Genomic DNA, 17,105 nt, shown 5'->3' with positions numbered 1-17,105 from the left:
ATTTTAAATGATAAATATGATTATAATTTAAAAGGCCTATATAACTTAAAAAGATTTAAATATTATATATATTTATGTAATAAAAACCATGCAAAAGATAATAAAGTGGAAGTTATAAGGCTCTTACCTCATTTGAAAATGTTGTGTAATCCCATTACATTATTCTTATACTTAAAAAACTAAATGTAGGGGACTTCCCTAGTGGTTCAGTGGTTAACAATCCACCTTCCAATGCAGGTTTAATTCCTGGGCGGGGAACTAAGATCCCACGTGCTGCAGGACAACTAAGTCCATGGTCCACAACTACTGAGCCTGTGCACCTCAACTAGAGACCCCAAGGGCCGCAAACTACAGAGCCTACACACTCTGAAGCCTGTGAGCCACACCTAGAGAGAAGCCTGCGCATCGCAAAAAAAGCCCATGCACCAGCACACCACAACGAAAGATCCAGCAGGCTGCAACCAAGACCCTGACACAGCCAAAAATACATACATACTTACATGTTAAAAACAACTAAATGTACATACAAGTAAAGCAGAACACTGGACAGATATATGGAAATTAAAATCCCTCCAATATTAGAGGAAGATCTTGGGCAGAGGCTGGCCTTAAAAGAGGAGGAAGCCTTCTTCCTCTGAGGCCAAAGAGAAAATCCAGAAAATGGGTACAGAAACAGACAGCTAGGCCCATTCACCTACTGAGTGGTGCAGGTAGAGGGAAGAACTGGGTCCAAGAGAGGGGGCAGAAATCAGGATCACTCCTGCCGGGTAGCAGGAGTTGCACTGAAGGATCATGAGGAGTAAGAGTCCAGCTGATCTTGGACACTGGTCACGGCATGACGAGGGTGTGAGCCCTTTTCAAGGGGCTACAGGACAGTGCCTAGCTCCTGTTTAAATTACCATTCAACACAGATTAGGTATTAATCTGTTAAGATCATTACAGTATCAATGGCACCCCACTCCAGTACTCTTGCCTGGAAAATCCCATGGATGGGGGAGCCTGGTAGGCTGCAGTCCATGGGGTTGCGAACAGTCGGACACGACTGAGTGACTTCACTTTCACTTTTCACTTTCATGCACTGGAGAAGGAAATGGCAACCCACTCCAGTGTTCTTGCCTGGAGAATCCCCAGGACGGGGAAGCCTGGTGGGCTGCCGTCTATAGGGTCACACAGAGTCGGACACGACTGAAGTGACTTAGCAGCAGCAAGAGCTATATATTCAGATTTTTTTAAAATTTCTATTCTTTTAATTTATTTTGCCACACAGTGTGGCATGTGGGATCTTAGTTCCCCAACCAGGGATCAAACCCACGCCCCTGCAATGGAGGCATGGGTTTCTTAGCCACTGGACCACCAAGGAAGTCTCAATATTCAGGTTTTTACATACAAAAGCAACCAATAAAAAGCGTGTTTAATGAATCAAGACTACAAGGAGGTGGATTTGGGCTCAGTAACCGAAGGTCGTCAAATTACTCTCTAAAGGACATGCCAAGGGATGCTCCCTGGACAGAGCGTGGCGGAGGGAATTCCAGGACTGGATGGAGAGTGGGAAAAGTAATTTCTAATCCTCTTGATCCAAAGATTTAATAAGTTTATTGTCAAAAATTTTTCCTATTTTTCATATTGTTAGATGCACAGTCTCAACCCTGCCTAATAAGCCTCTTTAGGGCTGAGATTGCATTACACTTTCAGGCTGTTCTCAGTATGCAGTACAGTCATACACAGTACAACCTTGCCAAATACGTCAAAAGAACACAACTGTGTTCTCAGGGGTCATACTGAGTAAACATTATAAATGTCCCTTTACTACTTGGTTTTTTAAATTCACCTGGAATGGATTTAAGATAATAATCTAATACAGAAAGATTATATTTCTACTGAAAATGTGAAACTCCAGTGCACTTAGATACTTTGTAAAGTTCTCTTTTAAAAAGCTCTACAACAAAGTGGGTTTGGATGTCTGCTTTGCCATTTACTAGCAATGTGCCCTGGGATGGGTCACACCTAATCTCTCACCATTCTCATCGATAAAATGGATGACGATACCTACTTGTTAGGGTTTTCATGCTGATTCAATAGCATAATTTATGGAAAGTACCCAATAACATCTATGTCCTAATCTTCTTGCCTTTTGAGACTTTCCATATATTGCCTAATATTATGGATATCTGTATACTTCTTATTAACTCTATTGGAGTTTATGTTCGCTTAAGGGTCACTGTATGGTTTACTTTCCTGGTATTGCTGGTAACTCCCAGAACAATGTCTTTCCAGAGGAGAGATCTTTAATACATATTAAGTTGGATATTGACAATAAAAAAGAAGTGAGAGGGAAAGCATATCCTTTTCTGAAGAAAAGTAAAGTAAATATGCGTACTTAAATGAAACACGAATAAAACAAAACACTACATGGAAGTCATGAAATCTATGACTGAGTCTTTAGTGTTTCAAAATAAGATGAAAATAAAAATCCAACTCAGAAGAGCCTGGGTATGAAACAACATTTATAATATTGATAAAGCACTCTGTAAAAGTTCTGAATATTAAAGAAACAAACCCCACCTAACCAGAAGTACACATGCTACGAGAATGAAACTGTCAATGTATCTTCTTATTCACCCAAAACTGAGCTCTTATTTATAAGGTAACTGTTGGCTTAACCACATACTGCAACACAGCATCCCTACCACTGTATAAAGTACCAGGTAGTATCAGGAGTTACACCTAAGTTTCCTATACTTTATGAGCTGATTTGAGACCTCTAAGCCAATAACTGGAAAGAAATTTACTTAAAAATTCCTTTCTAAAAAGCTAATTTTAGGGCCTCCCTGGTGGCTCAGTGGTAAAGAATCCCCCTGCCAATGAAGGAGACACAGGTCTGACCCCTGGTCAGGAAGGTCCCACATGCTGCAGAGCAACCAAGCCCGTGTACCACAGCTCGAGCCTGTGCTCCGCAACAAGAGAGGCCACCACGTGAGAAGTGTGTGCACTACAGCTAGAGAGTAGCTTCTACTTGTCGCAACTAGAGAAAAGAAAAGCCTGTGCAGCAATGAAGACCTAGCACAGCCAAAATAAATAAATAAAATTATTAAAAAAACAAAAAGTTAACTTCATAGCACTGATGGCTATTTTAGGATATTTCCAGAAAAAAAGCTCAAATAATTCCCCTATGTTGTAGTAGAATTTCCACACAGCAGTCCTGACAGGCATCTACACATGTTGTGATGTAAAGAATCTGATATCTACTAACTGCCCACCACATACAGCTTATCTCACTTAATCCTCACAGCAGTTGTCTTCATTTTACAGATAAAGAAGCTGAGGTTCACAGAGGTTAAGTTAGGGAATCTACGCATACACAGCTAAGGAGTACGGGCTTGGACTGCAAGACTCCTGCCATACCACACATCCGGTTAAGACTCACAGATGACAAACCAGGGGAAAAATTGTGAAGGAAAGACATAACTCTCATGACACATTCAGGACAATTTCTGAAGTAGTGCAACATACTCACGACTTTAGAAAAGATGCATCTTTCAAGCAAATCTGAAAAATTAAGGAAGACACATTGTAAAGGCTGATATTGATATACTTCTGACATTAATAAGCTAGTCTTTTATTAACTCTCCTAAACTATCGGATTTAGCTGTCTCATTCATTGACTATGTAAAAGAGTTCCGAGCATAACCTCTGGGTGGCGGCATCTTGCAGACAAAGAGAGGCATGAACACGTGAAGGGCTTGCTTACAGGAGTCTGGACATTATTAGCTTGAAGAACGAGAGCAGAGACGGGAACTAAGTATCTTCATCTTCCTTTCCCATCCTCTAGTAACAGATGATGCCTCAGCCTATCCTATCTTCTTCTACTCATCGGCCAAGAGACAGTTCAAGTGCTGCCTCCCTGGGAAGCCCTCCCCCTTGATCCACCAAGAGAGAGGAAGAAATATTGAACTAACAATAGTTTTTCACTCCCTTTGCTCACAGGACCTCTGTGAGAATCAAACAAAAACTGACTTTCCTCCCAGAATAACATGAGCCCTCAAAAAAACTAAATATAATCCCAGAGGATTCTACAACTTCTAAGGTCCCAGGTTAAGAGTTCTGGCTGTAGAAAAACAGATACCTCATAGGTAGTTAGCAGCACATGAAAACGTGACTCCTGCTTCAGGTCTTGCTGTAGGCAGGCTCTCTTGTCCTTGTCACCTGCATATGTTACACAGGAAAGACCTGGAGCAAATCTGAATCCAAGAAAAGAGGTAGATGAACACAAACACAGAGCCATGGACAAGGGGTGCATGTCTGGACAAGGGGTGCATGTCTGGAAAATGACATTTCATGGAAGGATTGCAGATATACAGACCCCAGGATGCTCTGCAGCCAGAACGAGTCCTGAGACCCTGAAACCTCAACTAGATTAACGGGTAAACCTAAGGGTGACTAAGTCCCCATGTGAAGAGGGAGGAGGGTCAGATGAACATCTAAAAGGACCTTGTGTTAATTCTTAAAAGAAAAATATTTTTCCACATTCCTATGAAATGTCACTGTATCACTATGAAAAGGATGTATCACTATGAAAAGGATGGTTTCTTCCTCAGTTCAGCAAAATTTACTAAAAATGAGTACTGACCTTCAAATTGCCAAAAGGCAATAAAAACATCCATTGGACCCTCCCTCATCTGCTCCTCATTCTTTATCTACACTGCCTCAGGTCAGAGTTTTCTGGAAAAAATAAACTCACTGCTTAGGACAATATGTTGTTTTATCATATTTCACATAGTACCCAGAAAAAAAAAGTAAAAAAAAAATTTCAACTACATCTACTCTGTACCTCTCCATCTCTTCTTTCCAGTTGCTCAAAACAGACAAGGGACAAAGAATCAGAAACGGTCCTTCATCATTTAATCTTCCTGCCAAATAAATGAAGAGTGCAATAGTCTGGAATACAGAAAAAGAAAGCAGTTTTGATCACCTTTCCACAAGAGAAATAATTATAAAGTTCCCACAACCTTGCAGAGAACACCTATAACTGCATCAAAAAGAATAAAGTATAAACACAATCTATTAAACAAGACTGGCTTTACAAACAAATAATATTCAATCTTCCACACATTAGGAGAGTCATCCATTGCTAGAGTGATATCAGGTAAGCTTTACAACTGCCGAAGACATTTATGGTACTCAATTACATCAACAGTCAACAAGCAATAGTGCTCAAATTTTATGTAACTGAACCTTTCACACAAAGGAAAGCATCAGGACCAGACAACAGAAATCAACGAAAACAATGCAAACAAGGCACGAAGTCAGGAATGCTCTAAACACGCATGCTAAGAAGAATCAAGATTCGACTGAAGACGACCAACCACACCCTGGCCTCTGCTGTTGGCCAGGTCTCCTAAAGGAGGACGTTTTCCTCCCTTCCTAACCTCCCCCGACATGGATTTATGCATGCATGCTTGCACGCTAAGCTGCTTCGGTCTATCCAGCTCAGCAACCCCATAGACTGCAGCCCACCAGGCTCCTCTGTCCATGGGATTCTCCTGGCAGGAATACTGGAGTGAGCTTCTGCGTCCTCCTCCAGGGGATCCTCCCAACCCAGGGATCAAACCCACATCTCTTTATGTCTGCCTGCACTGGGAGGCAGGTTCTTTACCACTAGCATGAGGAGGGCATGGCAACCCACTCCAGTATTCTTGCCTGGAGAATTCCATGGACAGAGGAGGCCTGGTGGGCTATGGTCCATGGGCTTGCAGAGTCAAACACAACTGAGTGACTAAGCACTGCATTACTACTAGCACTACCTGGGAAGCCCATGCACTAATGGAGTACCCTCTATTCACCAGGCTCTATTCTGAACTCTGGTGTAGAACAGTTAACAAAATAAACAAAACTCCTAGCTCTCCTGGGGCACACATTCCAGTGAGGAAAACTAACAATAAAGAATGCCTCATAAACTCACGTCAGGGTCTAAATTGGAAATCTCTGTAAAGCCTAATAGCCTATTTTAGGACCTGGCTGTACACATTTTTGACTAGAGAAGCTTCTTTAAAAGCTTGCCATGATAAATGGATACTGCACAGGAGACTACGTGGAGGGCTCTGTACCTGAATTATAAGAGTCCATTGGCCTGCCTCCCAGAAACACTGGGATATTTCTCTTTGTTCCATATCTCTCAGTTCAGGAATATACTAGAACCAGAATTACTGCCTGAGACATCTGAGGGTGATAAATAGCTGCCTTGGGGAACCATGCTCAGAAGTCATACTCTATCCTGAATAACCCCAAAATCAATGAGGTACATCTAGATTAAGGCATTGCCAACAAGGTCAGGGGCTTCCTTGATAGCTCAGGGGCTTCCTTGATAGCTCAGTTGGTAAGGAATCCACCAGCAATTCAGGAGACCCTGATTCGATTCCTGGGTCAGGAAGATCTGCTGGAGAAGAGACAGGCTACCCACTCCAGTATTCTTGGGCTTCCCTGGTAGCTCAGCTGGTAAAGAATCAGCCTGCAATTTGGGAGACCCTGGTTCAATTCCTGGGTTGGGAAGATCCCCTGGAGAAGGGAAAGGCTACCCACTCCAGTATTCTGGCCTGGAGAATTCCATGGACCGTATGGTCCATGGGGTCGCAAAGAGTTGGACATGACTGAGCAACTTTCACTTTCACTTTCAACATGGTCAGACTAGACTCTGAGCAGAACTGTTCCAGGTTGATGTTTACTATGTGAGGTCAGACTTAAGGGGAGAGGTTAGTCCTTCTAAAAGGACTAATGGGAACTTTACTCTGTGAGTTCAGTGATGAAACCTTTGGAATCAAGAAACTTACACTTCCATGGTTTCTGCTCAATTGCCTCTGCTGTATACCCTGACTGCACTGACTTTCTTTGGTACACTACAGAGGAATAAACCTTGTGTGATGAACCCAAGGGGTATCTGTGTCTGGACTTTCCATCAATCCAAGACTACCACTGACCTCTGTCACCATGAGCTGTACTTGTGATTATCCTACTGGCAGGATCAATCTCAAGACAAAACCTGGTAATGCATGCCCAAGGAAGTCACGTCTGATTCTACCCAAGGAGGTAGGTCTGATTCCTACCACTGGAAGGCCAGGTCATTTTAGAAAACAGAGTACCTCCTCTGTAACTCTCTAGCATGCCAGAGAAATGGGAGGTAGCCCCACCACTGAGGGAGACTAATATTAAAAGTGATCCATTTAACTAGTAAAGTATTAGGAAAGAGGGAAGAGCCAATTTGATCCCTGGGACAGGCATACTTGCTTTATATAGAAAATCCTGCCCATTAATTGTAATTCTAAATGTCAAGGGTTAGATTAAAACAAAGGAAGTGACAGTTCAAAACTACCCCCATAATGAGAAAAGCTAAGTCCAAGGTCATGATCTCGTTAACAAAGGCTCAGGAATAAAAATACCTGTATATCTCCTAGTGTAAAAATACATCCCAATAGTTGGCAGCTAAAAACAGGAATGAGTTGTAAGGAGGTATTTCAGTAGAGGTAAACAGTACTCGCTCCACAGTGACATACCTGGCAGGTCTTACCCAAGCCCATCTCATCCCCCAGGATGCAGCCATTCTGACAGTGGAAGCACTGGGCTAGCCAGTTGACTCCCTGCAGCTGGTAAGGGCGTAGACGGATCCCTAGAAATGAAAAAAAAAACAAAAAACAAAAAACAAAAAAACAGCAAGTTGGAAGAGCAGACATTTCAGCACACACACAGGCTATGTTCAAGACCTTCAACAAAAGAACCCTGACTAATTACCCATACCCCAAGGCTTACTGGCCATATCTTTTGCTGAGAAGTTACAGATATGCAAATATTTGCTGACTTCCACACTATTTTTTGAACAAACTCTGCCACCACTATAGTCAAAGCCCTAAAACAGCCTGTCAGTGTTACAGGATCCACTTGACAGATGAGAAAATCAATCTGGGATCTGGCCTCCAGACTGCCTGAGTCTCATGCCAGTGTCCATTCTAGGAAATGAGGTTTTACTGATGCAACGTAACAGCAAACAACACATGGGTAATACACGTGTCTGCTTGCTTAACTGCAACCATTTAAATCTGCCATCAGATGCTAAAGGAAAAAAGAAATCAAGACAGGACTAGATTAAATCAAGTTTGAATCCAGAAGCAGTGCTGTTAAGAATGGAAACAGTGTTGCACAGGAGGTGTTTACCAATGTACAAGGACCACAGAAAATAGATGTCTGAAATCCACAGAGCTCCTGCTGCCTCTCTTTCTCTGAGGTGGGGGTGGGAGGAAACCCAGTTTCAGAGACTAGCCCTATCTTCCCAAGGGGGAAACCCTCAAACATACTTTATGGAAAAACTATTAACAAAAGTAAAACTCTGGTTTGAACTTACCACCTTTAAAAAGAAACTGGGCAACATACAATTGTAAAACATTTAAAAGATTAACAAGTTATTTTTTAATGTAGGTATATAATTATAATTTTTATCTAAAGATATTTACTTTATATATGTAATTTTTATTTAGAAAAGAAACAATAATTTAGTACATTTAAAAAAAAACCCTCCATAAAAATAAAAGGCAGACCTCCCTGGTGGTCCAGTGGTTAAGAATCTACCTGCCAATACCAGGGACATGGGTTCAATCCCTGGTCTGGGGAGACTCCACATGGTGCAGAGCAACTAAACTCCTGTGCCACAACTACTGAGCCTGCACTCTATAGAGAGCACTCTGGTGCTGCCAACTACTGAAGCCCACAAACCCTAGAGCCCGGGATCTGCAAAGAGAAGGCACTGCAGTAAGAAGCTGTGCACCACGACTAGCGACTGCATTGCAACTAGAGAAAACCTGCACGCAGCAACAAAGACCCAGCGCAAACAAAAACAAAACTTTTTTAAAAGGCAAGTGACAAGTGAAAAAAAGATATTGATGGCAAGTAAGGCAGATAAAGGATTACTATTTTTGATATTAAGCACTTACTAAATACCAGAGAGAATAGTAAACAATGTACATTAATTTACCCAATTTAAAGCTAGTAACAATCCCATGCTAGGTATCATCCCCATATTGTATGTGGGAAAATCCAGAAAATTTAAAGATTAAAATAGGAACCTTGGAGACTTCTGCTTTTGGGGAGATAGAGATGTTCTTTTCATCATTCCTCTTGATAATGCAACTAAAAATTCTGAATATTACAAAGAAAATGAACATAATAAGATGACTCTGAAAAGGTGGGGTCAAAGAAGGCAGACTGGTTAGTAACCTTGGGAGCCAGCAAACAACAGTTATGAGTTCCCTGGGTTTCTTTTTGCCTCATATAGCCCAGACTTAGAGGTGAAGAAACCAACCACCCAGAAATGCCAATGTATACAGCAAAGAAAAGTTTAACAAATGCCTGTTTCCATAGCCAAAGGAAAAAGACAGCCTAGAGAGACAGAACTTATAACTTTTGGACAATAACCACTCTAGTTAAGCCAAACACTAAAGGGAAAAATCTGTGGCCCCACCCCCAACAGCAAAGGCCAAATGGGAGCCTAGACCTCCACCCTCAAGAGGTTCAGTGAAGTTCCCATCACCCCTAGCAGGAAGGTACCAGAGATGGCTAAGCAGGCAGTCAGGATCTTCATTCCATTCACCAATAATGAAAACATCCCACTTCACTTTTCCCTCCCCTGCAGTGTCAGTAGAGACCACATAGGAAGCCTGAACTTACATTCCTACTAGATCATATGAGCCCCCTCCCCAACCGGCCCTACAGTGTTAAAGGAGGCCTAGTGGAGACTCAGACACGACTGAGCAACTTCACTTTCACTTTTCACTCTCATGCATTGGAGAAGGAAATGGCAACCCACTCCAGTGTTCTTGCCTGGAGAATCCCAGGGACGGGGGAGCCTGGTGGGCTGCCGTCTCTGGGGTCGCACAGAGTCGGACACGACTGAAGAAACTTAGCAGCAGCAGCAGCAGTGGAGACTCAGGATTTTTATCATTGCCTAGGGTTAATGAGACCACCCCTAGCACAGTGCCCATGGGGACCAGATTAGGAGCTAGTACTCTTATTCTCACCCAGAAGTAAGGACAAACCCCCTCCCTATTCCCAGGTATTAAGAAAAGCTCAGAGGGGAAGTCTGATTCCTATTTCCACCTGGTAGTAACAAGGCAGCAACCACCTTTCCCTGTTAGAGCAGCACAGACAACTGAACAAAAGATTTAAATGAGACCCTGAGTCTCAATATGTAAAGTAAGATCTTCCCTGGTGGTCCAGGGGATAAGACTTCAGGCTCCCAATGCAGGGAGCCTAGGTTCAATCCCTGATGAGGAAACTAAGATTGCACATACAGAAACTTACTCTGCACACCGCAACTAGGGAAGCCCATGTGCCACAATGAAGACCCTGTGCAGCTAAAATAAATTAAAAAGTCCAGTTTTAATAAACATTCATTATACCAAGAACCAGGAAGATTTCAAACTGAATGAAAAAAGACAACCCAGAGGTGCCAACATCGAGATGACACAGGTGTTACACTTATTTTAAACCAGCAATGATAAAAGTGCCTCAAACAAGCAACTATGAACAGGCTTATTAAAATAACTGAAAAAAAAATAGAAAGCATCAGTAAAGAAACAGAAAGAACAAAGAAAAATAATATACTAACAAATACAATAACCGAAGTAAAAAGCTCAGAAGATGGACTTGATAGCACAATAGAAAAGAGAAAAGAATCAGTGAACTGGAGGGCAGAACCACAGAAATTACTCAATCTGAACAGAGAGAAAACAGACTAAAACAGAGCTTCAAGGAACTGCAAGTCTCTAACAAAAGATCTACATTCATTCATTGGCATCCCAGAAAGAGATGAGAAACAGGACAGAGCTAAAAAAGTACTCAAAGAAGGAATGGCTGAAAAATTTTCACAATTTGGCAAAAGATCTACAGATTCAAAAAGCTGAATGAACTTCAAAGAGAATAAAAAAATAAACCCAAAGAAATATATACCAAGACACATCATAATTAGGTTTCTAAAAACTTAAAAGAAAAGTATCTTAAAAGCAGTCAGAGGAAAATGCCATAAATTACCAGAAGGAAAAAACCAAGAGGCCAACTGTCAGCTTTCTCCATATTAAAAAAAAAAAAAAAAATGCAATCCAAACACACCTTTATGATCGATCCAACGTATTCTGAGTTTCTAAAGTTCACCAAATGAATGGGATGTATCTCTGACACCATTAAGAAGAAGACTGCTTACCGCGAAACAAAATACTTATTTAAGTCAGCAATTTCCAAAAAGCAGGCACTTTGTTCCATATTTGGGGGAAAGGAATAGAGTCAAGTTCTCTCCTAATAAATTTCTGGGGAAATGAAAATTTTAATGTAAAATGAAAAACCATAATTATACTAGAATAAAAACATTTAGGCCATTAAGTACAAATTCAGAATAGCAGTCCTTTCTACTGCTAAGCTGCTAAGTCACTTCAGTCGTGTCCGACTCTGTGTGACCCCATAGATGTCAGCCCACCAGGCTCCCCAGTCCCTGGGATTCTCCAGGCAAGAACACTGGAGTGGGTTGCCATTTCCTTCTCCAATGCATGAAAGTGAAAAGTGAAAGGGAAGTCGCTCAGTCATGTCCGACTCTTAGCGACCCCATGGACTGCAGCCTACCATGCTCCTCCATCCATGGGATTTTCCAGGCAAGAGCACTGGAGTGGGGTGCCATTGCCTTCTCCAAGCCCTTTCTAAGCAGAATGCTAATGGCAAAACTTAAGATCTGACTACAAAGAATTATTAAACATCATCATTGATATACATACACACATGCAACAAAATCAAAAGACAAATAACACATTAGAAAACATATTCCCATTATACATGACACATATTTAATTTTTCAATGCAAGCAAGAGCCTACAAAGCAAAAACAAACCTCAATAAAAAATGGTCAACAGCCCTTTGAGCATGCATATGGAGGCCTGTACGGGCACGTATGCTCCAGGCCAGCTTCAGGAACAGATGCTGGTGAGAGGAACACACGCAAAGGTGGGGCTGACGCAGACAGTCCAGAGACCTAACCAGAGAGGTGTTGAGGTCTCCTGGGGGGCAGGGGTAGGCTACAGCTCACCATGGCTAGAGAAAGCACCAGGGAATCCTTTTTCTTTTTTATCTTTTATTTTTATATTATTTTTTATTTTTTTGCTGTTATGGTTCTGTCTTGCTCCACTTTCATTTTTATTGTTCTCTTGTTCTATATGTTTTAAATTTTATTTTATTTTTTGTCCTTTGGTATTGTTCTGCTTTTTTTCTGTTTATTGCTTTTTTTTTTTTTTTTTTGGCTGTGCCACATGACTTGCAGGGTCTTGGTTCCCAGGCCAGGGCTTGGATCTGAGACCTTGTGGTGGGGGCACTAATGCCAAGCCACCGGACTAATAGAGAACTTCAGATCTAGGGAATATTAATCAGTGTGAACTCTCCCAGAGGTCCTCATCCTAGCACCAAGGCCCATCTCCACCCAACTGCCTGCAAACTCCAGAGCTGGACCCATTTCTTGGCACGGATAGAGAAAATACAAGAAATGTTTAACAAGGACCTAAAGAATTAAAGAAGAAATAGACAGTGATGAACAACACAATAAATGAAGACTCTCCTCAGAGACAGAGAGGCAGGTGAGCAGTAGCCAGAGGCAGAAAGCAAGGAGCTGCTGCAATCTCAGCCCCAAACGCCGCATCTCCCCCAAGCTGTGAGCAAGCCACCAGTCGCTACCCACGTGTTCCCAGGATCCTGGACACCACAGAGCTATAGAGGGTATCACAGCCTGAGACCAACTCCCCTGAGGAGACGCATGGCCCATCTGGGACGGTGCCCTCACGGTGCACCTTGCACTCAGGAGCCCTAGCACTTGGACCTGGCAGGCACACACCGCCTTCAGCTGTGGCAATCCCTGGCTGATCCACCCATTTCAAGGGCTCCCCACACACGCCACGGCGCTTGTTCGCAGTGTCTCTGCCTTTCCACATCTTCCCTCATGGCTCAATCAGTAAAGAAGCTGCCTGCAATGCAGGAGACCTCGGTTCAATCCCTGGGTTGGGTGGGAATATCCCCTGGAGAAGGGAATGGCAACCCACTTCAGTATTCTTGCCTGGAGAATCCCATGGACAGCGGAGCCTGAAGTACAGTCCATGGGGTCGCAAAGAGTTGGACGCAACTTAGTGACTGACACTTTCACTTTCCGTCTCCACAGCTCCAAGTGAGCCTGAATAAGTGGCCAGTTTCACCCCTTCATGTCAGGGTGGAGATCAGACACTGAAGAGAAACTTGCAAACAGAGGAGGCCAACCTAAGCAAAGAAAAGCAGGGGGAACTGCCCCAGAAGTAGCAGATGCAAGATTAAAACCCCGCTGTCAAACTGAGACTGTGCATTTGAGGGGCAACTGTACATGTTGGGAACAACTACAGCTGGAACAAGGAAATATCTGACACTGAACTGACTCCACACTGCCCACAACAGCTCCAGAGACATTCCTAGATACACTGGAGGACTTTCTGAGTAGGCAACTCGACTAGCAGGAACACAGAGGAATCACACGAACATTCATCTACCTACCACCATATATATCCCTCTGCTTCTTATTGAAATATTTAAAAGAAACCTTTTTCTTCATTATTTTTCAATTTTAAAAAATTTTATTTTTTAATTTCTCATATTTCAATTCCTATTTTTTTCCTCTCTTCCCCTCTTATTTTTCTTTTTTCTCTCTCATACTGTCCTAATACAGTTCTTTATGACTCCTTTAGCTTTTTTTATAGCCTACTTTCACCTTTCTACAAAAAAAATCTTAATTTTGAAATAAATTCTGTATTTTTACATTGTGCTTTTTAGAGTCTAACTTTTATTCCAGGTTCTTAATTTTTGCTTTTCTATCTTTTGTTATTCATTTTGTATCTTTAAGAGCCTAATTTTTAGTACACATTTTCACTTAGGGATTTGATTATTGGCTTGATTGCTATTCCCTTTTGACTCCTTTTTTCTCCTCCTGGTCACCTCTTTCTCCTTCCTCCCTATTCTCTTCTCTATATAAACTCTGTGACTCCCTTCGGGTATTCCTGGCTGTAGAGAGTTGTTTCATCATTAACCTATGGGTTTTGTCTTTTGTGCTATGTGGATGGAGAAGTCTTGATGCTACTGTAAGATGTCAGGACTGAAACCCAGAGGCAGGAGGCTCAACTCCAGAACTTCTGACCATCATAAAACTCCTGACAACAGAGAACATTAATACATGAGAGCCCACCCCAAACCCTCCATACCTACACTGAGTCTAAGCTCCACCCAAGAGCCAGCAGGCTCCAGTGCAAGACATCCCAAGCTAATCCTCTAGCAAAACGGAACACAATCTTGAACATTAACAGACAGGCTCCCCAAAGCCACAGCAAATCCACAGATCCCTCAAAACTCTCTACTGGACACTGCACTGCCCTCCAGAGAGATGAGATCCAGCTCCATTGACCAGAACACACACACAAGTTCACCCCATCAGGAAATCTTCACAAGCCACTGGTCCAACCCTACCCACAGGGAGCAGACTCCACAACTAAGAGGAACTACAACCCTCCAGCCAGAAGAAAGGAGACCACAATCACAGCAAACAAAATGAAAAGCCAGAGAAATACCCAGCAGGTGAAGGAACATGTAAAACCCCACCAAACCAAACCAAAGAGGAGATAGAGTCTATCTGAAAAAGAATGCAGAATAATGATAGTAAAGAGGATCCAAATCTTGAAAACAAAATGGAGATACAGATAAGCACACTAGACACATGGACTGAGAAGACGGAAGAAATGCTTAGCAAGGATCCAGGAGAAATAAAGAATAGTCAATCAGCAATGAGCAATGCAATGACTGAGATTAAAAACACTCTGGAGTGAACCAACAGTAGAGTACCTGAGGCAGAAGAAAGGGTAAGTGAGCTGGAAGACAGAATGGTGGAAATAAATGAAGCAGAGCGGAAAAAAGATAAAAGAATAGAAAGAAATGAGGACAGTCACAGAGACCTCTGGGACAATGTTAAGCACCCCAATATTTGAATCATAAGCATCCCAGGAGAAGAAGACAAAAGGAAAGGGCATGAGAAAATATTTGAGGAGGTAATAATTGAAAACTTCCCTAAAATGGGGATGGAAATAGCCACCGAAGACCAAGAAGCCCAGAGAATCCCATACAGTATAAACCCAAGGAGAACACGCCAAGATACATATTAATCAAACTAACAAAAATTAAATACAAAGAAAAAATAACAAAATCAGCAAGGAAAAAGCAGCAAACAACTTGCAAGGAGACTCTCCATAAGGATAACAGTCAATCTTTCAACAAAAACTCTGCAGGCCAGAAGGGAATGGCAGGATATACTTAAAGTGATGAAAAGGAAAACCTATAACCAGGATTACTCTGCCTACCAAGGATCTCATTCAGATTCGAAGGAGAAATCAAAAGCTTTCAGACAAGCAAAAGCTAAGAGAATTCCACCACCAAACCACCTCTTCAACAAATGCTAAAGGATCTTATTTATACAGGAAACACCGAAAAAGGTTTATAGAAACAAACCCCAAACAAAATGGTAACAGGTTAATACTTATTAACATTACCTTAAACATAAATGGGTTAAATGCTCGAACCAAAAGACAGAGACTAGCCAAATGGATACAAAAGCAAGACCCCTTTATATGCTGCCTACAAAAGAGCCACCTCAAACCTAGGGACACATACAGATTCAAAGTCAGGGGCTAAGACAAATATTTCATGCAAATGGAGACCAAAAGAAAGCAGAAGTAGCAATACTCATATCAGATAAAATAGACTTTAAAATAAAGACAGTTATAAGAGACAAAGGACACATTGACAAAGAAGTACATAATGATCAAGGGATCAATCCAAGAAAAGAACATAAAAATTATAAACATATATATGCACCCAACATAGGAACACCTCAATACATAAGGCAAATGCTAACAACTATTAAAGGGGAAATCAACAATAACACAATAATAGTGGGGGACTTTTAATACCCCACTCACACCGATGGACAGATCATCCAGGCAGAAAATTAACATGGAAACACAAGCTTTAAATGATACACTGGACCAGTTGGTCCTAATTGATATCTCAAAAACCAAAAACAATGGATTTCATCTTTTTCTCAAGTGCATGTGGAACATTCTACAGGATAGGTTACATCTTGGGCCACAAATTAAGCCTTGGTAAATTTTTAAAAAAATGAGATCATTTCAAGCATCTTTTCTGATCACAGTTAAGATTATCAACTACAGGAAAAAAAAAAAAGAATAAAAAACACAAACATATGGAGGCTAAACAAAATGCTTCTGAACAATGAACAGATCACTGAAGAAATCAAAATGGAAATAAAAATATGCATAGAAACAAATGATAATGAAAATACAACAATGCAAAATCTATGGGATTTAGTAAAAACAGTGCTAAGAGGGACTTCATAGTAATACAAGCCTACCTCAAGAGACAAGAGAAACATCAAACAAACAACCTAAACTTAAACCTAAAACAACTAGGAGAAGAACAACAACAAAAAACCCAAAGTTAGTAGAAGGAAATAAATCATAAAAATCAGAATAGAAATAATAAAAAGGAAATGAAGGAGACTATAGCAAAGATAAATAAAACTAAAAGCTGGTTCTTTGAGAAGATAAAATACACAAATTGTTAGCCAGACTTGTCAAGGAAAAAAAGACTCAAATCAATGAAATTAGAAATGAAAATGGAGAAATTGAGACAGACAACACAGATATACAAAAGATCATAAGAGACTACTATCAGCAACTGTATGCCAATAAAATGGACAACTTGGAAGAAATGGACAAATTCTTAGAAAAGTATAACCTTCCAAAACAAAACCGGGAAGAAACAGAAAATGTGAACAGACCAATCACAAGCATGACAATAGAAACTGTAATAAAAAAATCTTCCAACAAACAAAGCCCAGGAGCAGATGGCTTCACAGGTGAATTCTACCAAAAATTTAGAGAAGAGCTAACACCTATTCTACTCAAACTCTTCCAGAACACTTCAGAGGAAGGAAAACTCCCAAACTCATTCTA

The 17,105-nt window shown here is 41.3% G+C and overlaps 1 protein-coding gene across 2 annotated transcripts in view; it reads right to left on the bottom strand.

Annotated features, from left to right (window-relative positions):
* CHD1L (chromodomain helicase DNA binding protein 1 like) overlaps window positions 1-17,105 on the bottom strand; it is a 72,539-nt gene that overhangs the window by 41,812 nt on the left and 13,622 nt on the right. For both annotated transcript variants that reach the window (XM_018046000.1, XM_018046001.1), the window contains exons 2-5: window positions 7,545-7,657; window positions 4,829-4,935; window positions 4,124-4,238; window positions 3,515-3,546 (exon numbers count right to left, since the gene is read on the bottom strand). In XM_018046000.1, the coding sequence (XP_017901489.1) occupies window positions 3,515-3,546; window positions 4,124-4,238; window positions 4,829-4,935; window positions 7,545-7,657 (367 nt within the window). The remainder of the gene's footprint in view (window positions 1-3,514; window positions 3,547-4,123; window positions 4,239-4,828; window positions 4,936-7,544; window positions 7,658-17,105) is intronic.

Source organism: Capra hircus, chromosome 3 (assembly GCF_001704415.2).
Source record: "Capra hircus breed San Clemente chromosome 3, ASM170441v1, whole genome shotgun sequence".
Taxonomy (NCBI): Eukaryota; Metazoa; Chordata; class Mammalia; order Artiodactyla; family Bovidae; genus Capra; species Capra hircus.
The sequence above is the reverse complement of the archived record's forward strand: the minus strand, read 5'-3'. Positions and strand labels throughout refer to the sequence as shown.